Source organism: Rhagoletis zephyria, unplaced genomic scaffold (genome assembly GCF_001687245.7).
Source record: "Rhagoletis zephyria isolate East Lansing unplaced genomic scaffold, Rhagoletis_zephyria_1.1 Rzeph_scaffold_02192, whole genome shotgun sequence".
Taxonomy (NCBI): domain Eukaryota; kingdom Metazoa; phylum Arthropoda; class Insecta; order Diptera; family Tephritidae; genus Rhagoletis; species Rhagoletis zephyria.
The window spans coordinates 42201-50243 of NW_016159276.1; the positions used below are offsets into that span (position 1 = coordinate 42201).

At 37.7% G+C, this 8043-nt stretch overlaps 1 protein-coding gene and 1 long non-coding RNA gene across 3 annotated transcripts in view; one reads left to right on the plus strand and one right to left on the minus strand.

Moving 5' to 3' along the window:
* Window positions 1-376, plus strand: part of LOC108366213 (uncharacterized) — a 3966-nt gene extending 3590 nt beyond the window's left edge. For both annotated transcript variants that reach the window (XM_017620541.1, XM_017620543.1), the window contains one exon: window positions 1-376. In XM_017620541.1, the coding sequence (XP_017476030.1) occupies window positions 1-183 (183 nt within the window). In that variant the 3' untranslated portion in view covers window positions 184-376.
* Window positions 1-8043, minus strand: part of LOC108366214 (uncharacterized) — a 47655-nt gene that overhangs the window by 24702 nt on the left and 14910 nt on the right. The gene's annotated exons all lie outside the window — the stretch shown is intronic.

The window sequence follows — 8043 nt, forward strand, 5'->3', positions numbered from 1 at the left end:
AGATTATTGCGATTGTATGTGACCACCGCTAAGCCATCCAAAAATTTAACCATTCTGTCAAATTATATAATGAAAGTGTACACGCCGATGTACTTCCACATTAAATTTTACAACTCTGTCTGTACGGTAGTGTATTATTCTATAAATTCATTCGTTGGACACAATATTTGGATTCCAATTTAAGACAAATTGTGTATAATGTTGTCGAGGAAAACGCGTACTACGGTCACTCGGAAAACATTTTATTAGCAATGTTGTTCGATGATGAGAAAAAAACGCGCAATTTGGCGATAAACAAAATAATACACTCCCGTAATCATGTGGAAGATCCGATGCAACTGAGAGTTTATAAAAAACCCATTATAAATTTCAATTGCACGGAACGAAAACAAACGATCTTATAAGTTTCTGAGGTATAGATTTCGCTTGTATTACAGATCAGTGGGATCAAAGGTTAGAGCAAGATGCTCAGTAGTTTGCATTCATTGAAAGCTTACTGACAACGCACTAGGTGGGGGCTTGAAATTAAAACCGAAGTACATGGGGCCATATAAGGTTATAAAAGCAAAAGGCAACGATACCTACGACGTAATAAAAGAATCAGTTGTATGTGATGGGCCAAATAAAACGTCTACATGTGCTGAGTTTATGAAACCATGGTATTTTGACCAAAATATCGACGACACATTCGAGACGAATGTACAGTAGGATGGCCGAGATGTGGGAATGAGTCTGGCAACACCTTTTATGTGGCACCGAGAGAGAAAGTACGAGCAACGAGGAGTTGAACGAAAGACGCGAAGCCGAGAAGACGTGCGACGGAGCTGGCTAAAATTCAATTTCAGTAATACATTATTTCATATTTAAATTAAATACAGAATTTAATAAAACTATCATTTTACATAGTATTACACATATAATACTACATATGGGGGCTCAACCTCAGTGAAAAAGTGTTTGTGCGTGTTCTGTACCCAAAATCGCGACCGCGACGCAGTCGGCACCAAGTGTCCATTTGTACATAAGTACGCATCCACATACAAGTTAGCACCAACTAAGTTGTAACTCAAGCTGACACAAAGACTATTGCGCCAAGTCAGCAATAAGGGTAATCAACAATTATTGGGAAACAGCCCAGACGCGCACTCAGCAAAATCGGCAACAACATCCGGATGCGCCGACCCAACACCAATTGCTGACACAGGTAGAATTAGGGTATAATTAAGCGAGAATAAGTAAAATTAAGTTTAGTATTAATGATTTATTGATTGAATAAAGGTCTTACGACCAACAAAAAAATCTTTTTTTTCCCGACTTGTGCAAGCAAGCCGGTAACTGGCGCCCGAGTCAAATAAGCTCGGCGGCGTCTAGTGTTAGTTGTTGAAAGTGTTAAGAACGTTAAAGTGCCACAAATAAATAAAGACCTTTTTTAAGAAAAAAAGTGCAACAACAAAGTGCCACAAATTAAAGACTTTAAAAGAAATTGTGCCACACTAAGGTGCCAAAAACAAATAAAGACTCTAAAAAGTGCCACAAAAAAGCACCGAAGAAAGAAAGACTTTGAAAAAGTGTGCCACAATAAAAAACGACTCCACACAAAAGTGAGATAATAACACTAAGTGGCGTGAAGAGGAACGTGGAACTTCCTTGACGCCCCAACGACAGTACGACACCAGCCGACCCGGAGTAAAAACAGCAAGGAGTAAGCAAGTGCTCCCGAGTACCGTAAAGAAAAAGGATATCAGCACACTTACCGGCATAACTACCAACAATGCAGCTGGTACTAATGTAAGAAAAATAGATTATAGTAGTACTAATTACACCATATAAACCTTATTCTCAATTCCTAAATTTAACGAAATAAAAATAGTTAGAGAAAGAATTTAGATACACGTCTGAAAAGTGAAAAATTTAAATAAAGAAAAGTTGTTAAAAATAGAAATAAGTAGTGAAAAAGTTAAATAAAGAAAATTTTTGAAAAATAGTAAAGGACCCCGGGTCCTTGAACACTAAAAAAATTAAAGGGCCAACTTGCCCTACAATGAAAACACAAGAAAGGTTAGATTTACAATAATTTATTGATAAGTAATTTATCAAGATAGAACAAGCGGGTTAGTAGTCCACCATGCAACTGCCTCTTCGATGCGTGCTGCTTCCTTTTATAGACTTGTCGTTCTGCTGCCTTGAGGTGCGCGGTATTTGGTACGCTGGCTTAGGCCGTGGCTTCCCACGGTTGACATGCACTGAGGGCATGTGCAAGTATTTCACAATCGTGTGAAACATAATTTGCTGACGCTACTGTCTGGCTCTGTTGGTATGGTTCTTGTTGCGTAACCATTAGTACGTGGTACTAATCATGAACTTGGTTTCCCACAGGTTATGTGGTGAAATATCATTGGCCTTGAATTGGGGCGTTGGGTTGCAATACGGTATGACTGCAATTTTGCTGATGCAGCGGCACGTGTACGAGTAGAGTGTGGGAATGGAATATGTTGGGTGCCGCAGCGTGTTAACTTATATTATTGATTGTTGTTTCGGAGTCGGATTCGGATTCGCTTGTTTTACCTGCGAGTTGCATAGCTTCTGTAGTGGTAGTTAGTGTAGGGGGTATGGTGGGGGTTTGGTGATTAGTTGCTTCTTTTTCCTGGGTAGTTTGTTCGTGGTGAGTTTTGCTTGGTAGGTGGGTTAGATCGTTGGTGAATGTAGTTGTGGGGATGTGTATGTTTGTAATTGACGCATAGGTACATTTGTTGGGTGGGTGTCTTTGCTTATATAGAGCTTTTGCAGTTATCGACATTTGTTGTTACCTTGATTGTTTGAATCTCCTTTTCTTTTATAAAGATAGGGCAGTTTTTGTCTAGGGCTGAGTGATGGTGGTCCGAGTTTTTGTTGGTTATGCAGTTTACACANAGGTACATTTGTTGGGTGGGTGTCTTTGCTTATATAGAGCTTTTGCAGTTCTGTTATCGACATTTGTTGTTACCTTGATTGTTTGAATCTCCTTTTCTTTTATAAAGATAGGGCAGTTTTTGTCTAGGGCTGAGTGATGGTGGTCCGAGTTTTTGTTGGTTATGCAGTTTACACATTTTTGTTTTCTTTGCACATTTCTTGAGTTTCGTCATTTAGGTGATAATATTCGGCACAGTTTGGGCAAGTTTTAGGGTTTTTGCAGTATTTAGCTAAATGATTGTATCTCATGCAGTTTTTGCAGCGCATAGGTGGAGGTATATACGGTCGAATCGGTACTTTTAAATACCCGACATTGATTTTAGTAGGTAGCGCGGTAGTGTTAAATGTCAATATTAGTAGTCCGGTTTCCACAAGTTGGTTGTCGACTTTTTTGTGTATTTTTTAACTTCGGTTACATTTTGGGGAATAAGTTCTTGTAAAATTTCATGTTCGGGAATATTTCTCAAATCGTTGCAGTAAATTACATCTTTGGAGTAATTTAGCGATGGGTGTGGAGTAATTTCAACTGTTATTGTATCAGAGAGTGCGACTAAAGTAATTAGTTTATTAGCTTGTTTGAATTTGGCCACTGAGAATTTTCGTACATTAAAACACTTCGCCGCATGTAGCATCTATTGCTTTTTGTATTAGGAACGGTGATATGTTTTTGAGTGAGTCTGTGCTGTTTTTTCTTGTCATCAGTAAGAAGATTGGATTATTCGAGTTTAAGTTGTGTGTTTTTGTTGCATCCCACCGTAATAGTGGGATATTTGGTGATGTTGTGTTGTCCGGCGGCTTATTCATTTTGATAAGCTGCTTCGAGCAGCAGGAGAGTATGTAACTGCACTATCGTATGTTGTCGTGAATTGTGTTTGTTGTTAGTAGATTACTTAAGATTTTGAATTGCTAAGAATTTCTGTTGTTTATTGTCCCTTGTTTGTTGTTGCTTAACTAGCCTTGTTGTTTTGTTTTATTGCTTACTGGTGCACTTCGGCGTGTCGTTTTAAAGCGTCCGATCGCAGTGACGATAAAACATCAACTGATGTGCATGTATAATGAATAAAACTTCTTCTGGAATAAGCATTCTACAGGAAAGGTGCAGCTATACTAAAACAGCTAAGCGAATAGGAAGCTAAACGGAATCTACCATAGTAGACTAATTTTAATTTAAAAACTCTTTCGTTACTTTAAATCACCTTATATTAGTAATGGAACAAGATTTTTAGTACAGAAAGTGATGATCAATATATAGCAAATAGTAGTATAGTACTGAATATTTGTATCACTGTTTTATATTTTGATTTGTTTACCCCGAACGACGACGGGTACTCTGCTAGTTATTCAATTAAAAAAAGAAATATAGGCAAGACTGGTCAAGAAAAGGAATTTATATTATTGCCATCCGTGCAAATTATAAATCCCGAAAATCCCGGGATTATTTGCCAAGAATTTCTAATTCCGTCTGTTCATTGATTTTATGGGTCCATATCCGCGTACGTCTGACGGCAATGTGTATGTGTTTGTGTGTCTTAACCACTTTACAAAATTTGTGTTTTTAATGCTCATGAGAAGAGCCACATCAGCAGAAGGGATCAAATTTTTAGAGAAGGAAGTTTTTCACATCTTTGGTGTGCCTGAGCATGTCCATTCGAATAAAGGCAAACAGTTCGTATCTGAAATATTTTTTAGTTTCCTCGAGAAATATGGCACGATACACGTGAATACAGCTTTTTACTCGCCGCAGGGGAACGCAGCGGAACGTGTCAATCGTTCTGTTTGTTTCGTGAGATCTCACATAAACGAAAACCAAAGAAATTGGGACAAACACATAGCGATGCGGCTTTTGCGCTCCGCAGTGTTGTCCACGCGGCTATAAATTGTTCTCCTTACTCCGCAACTTTCGGTATGCTTATGGTGCAACATGGTGCATCGCATGCGCTATACCGAAAGCTTGTCTCAGTAAAAGATGTCGATTTAATATCGGACAAGAGGTATATCGCCGAAATTTCAGGCAAAGCTCTCAGGTAGACAGCTACAATGCGAAGCTGGCTTCCAAACAAGTAAAATGTATCGTCCTTAAAGTCATCGGGAACGCGATGTATGAATTAGGAGACGTAAGTGGGAAGAAAATCGGCATATACCATGCTAAGGACATTTTTGCAGGATAAAAGGGTCAAGACACCTGTTTGTTTGTGTTTCGTGATTTGAACTGTCTCGTACTAATGTATGTTTATGCCTAAGAGAAAGTGGTAACTTGTTATTGTTGGTATGTATGTATCTGTTGGTTGGTTGTATTATTCAAGGGCTAGATGTTAATCACTATTAGTTTTAATTATTAATTATTCAATTATACAAGCATTTACCTGACTATCCTCTGACTTGACTAATATATATTTTATTTATTTATAGGCACAATAGACCCAGCGGTCGCATTGCATTACCCAACCAACTATTTATTTATAGTGTTTTTTTATTTCCTTTTTCTTTTTTGCTATCCATTGGGTATACGTCATATCTAGTCATTATCTTTGCGACTAGTAGTAAGAATGTGTATCTGTGATATACATAGGTGTAAGTTTACATGTAGTGGTAGAGACCCAGTGACACTGCAAGTAGATGCAAGCAGAAGATGTGTGTGCCCCTGTTTGTTTGTCGGACGTGTGTAAATACGATTAGAAAAAAATATATATAGATCACTAATAAGCCCGGCTTTAGGGCGTGGATTGAAGCCACACGTTAGGCTCAATAATAGAAAGATAAAGAACCTAACCGACAGGCTGCAATCAAAAAAAAAAAAAAATTAATCAAAAATTTACGCAATCGATCTATATTGCAGGCAACATCGGCAGTTGTGAGCCTGTTGTATTGGCCTGTCAGCTCAACGCCAGCATCTACTAGTTGCATCAAAGAACATCAAGCACTTTCACATCCCTAGTTTTACACTTGTTCCTTCGTCGCAACACAACCTATTCGATAAGAGCGTATTTAATTTTTTGTGTTTGAATGTCAATGTAAGTGTATATGTGTGCATGTCCGGGATACAAAAGAATACGTATGTGTCCGTTTAGGATTGAGTGAAAGTTCAGCGTAAAAGGGAAATTTTAGCACTTCACAGGTATATTGGGCGCACGATCGCTAAGTTAAAGACAGGCTAATATCAGAAAAGAAAGTGACTTTGTATCAACTAGAAGTGTGTCGCGGGTAGATAGTTTATGGTATAGTTACCGTCTTGTGAATAAACAGCTGCTTTAGAGAAAAAAAAACGGGGATAGAAGTGTCCGTTAACGGGATGTTTTTTTTGGTGCCAACATAAGGAAATACCCTTATATATTGGGATTGAAACCTGCTGCAAAGAGGTTCGCGCCAGGCAGGAGTACTACTGGGGCCTCAAAACGTTGCATTTTGGAGTTGGAGCGCTTTACCGTAAAGGAACCCAGCAGCGCGCATATGTTTCCATAAATCACCACCACCTATGTACGAGACCAAAACTAGGTCAACGACCGGAGTACATAATACTGCAGTTACATTCTTTGCAAACAGACGGAACAATAAATAAAGGAAGAACGTACATATATGCGAAGGGGAAATGCAAGGACGGCAACATACATAGTAACCCGCAGCTGGAGCGTTGGAAAACACCAAACAGGAGCTTCCCAAACGCTTTTGTCATACAACGCGTTGCACTCGCGAGATTTCGGTTGCTTCTCTTTGGATTTTTATACCTTTCATGAGCATGAAATGGTATTATAACTTTGGTCCGATGTTTGTAAGTACTAGAACAAAAAGAGATAGACCCATTAAAATGTATACTTATATGATCAGAACGTCGAGCTGAGTTGATTTAGCCATGTCCGTCTGTCCGTCCGTCTGTTTGTATGCAATCTAGTCTCTCAGTTTTCGAGATATCCGGATCAAATTTGGTAGGTGGGTGTATTTTTATAATGTATTAATCATTTGTCGGAACCGGAAGAATCGGACCACTATAACATATAGCTCCCATACAACTATTTATATAGCTAGGAACATGAAATTCAGCACTGTTTTTAATAATTATCAACAGAAAACTTACAGTGAAAATTCAAAAGATCGGGTAACTATAACCTATAGCTCCCATACAACTGACTGTTCAGATATGAGATTTTTCAATATAATTCATCCATTTATGTAGCTAGGACATTATCAACAGAAGACTTACAGTGAAAATAACAAAGATCGGGCCACTAGAACCTGCAGCCCCCATACAACTGATTGTTCAGATATGAGGTCTTTTATCATAACTCCTCCATTTATGCAGCTAGGAACAAGAAATTTTCGCTCATTATTAACAGAATACTTACAGTGAAAATAACAAGGATCGGATGACTACAACACATATCTTCCATACATCTGATTCTTCAGATATGGGATTTTACTGTAAAATTCCTTTATTTGAACAGCTAAAACCGATAAATTTCGTAAGATATTTTATAAATAATAATACAAAGTCTACTGAGAAAATCGTCAAAATCTATGCTGTGTAAGCTTTATCTCCTATAGCACTGATTGTTCAGATACCAGTTTTTGCCATATATCTCCTTTATGTAGGAAACTAAACCCAATAAATTGTGTTACCGGTTTACATACCGATCACATAGCAGTGAAAATCCCTTAGATTGGTGCTAATATAAGGTATATCTTCCATACCTCTGATTGTTCAGATGCGATTTTTTATATAGGTATGTAACTCCTCTATCGATGTATGCAGATGTATTCAAAAGCAGTAATCTGTCAAAGTAAAATTTGCAGATGTTCATGAAAGGTATGAAGCCTTCGGCATAGCCGAAGACAGCGCTGCTCTTACTTGTTTTTACTACTTATGGTTTTTTCAATTGCTTTTGCGTTAACTGCATATACATACATATAGATATAGTCTAAAACTTCTTTTACCAGGAGAGAATTTTCTTTTGTAGAGAGTTTTTTTGATGTAGAGAGTTTTCTTTATTATTTTTTTATGAAATTTAATGAGTTTGTAGTAATATTAAGTTCCTGATTTCTTTATTACCATGCATTTTTTCATATGTATGTATTTATAAGTTTGGTTGAGTTACTAATTTG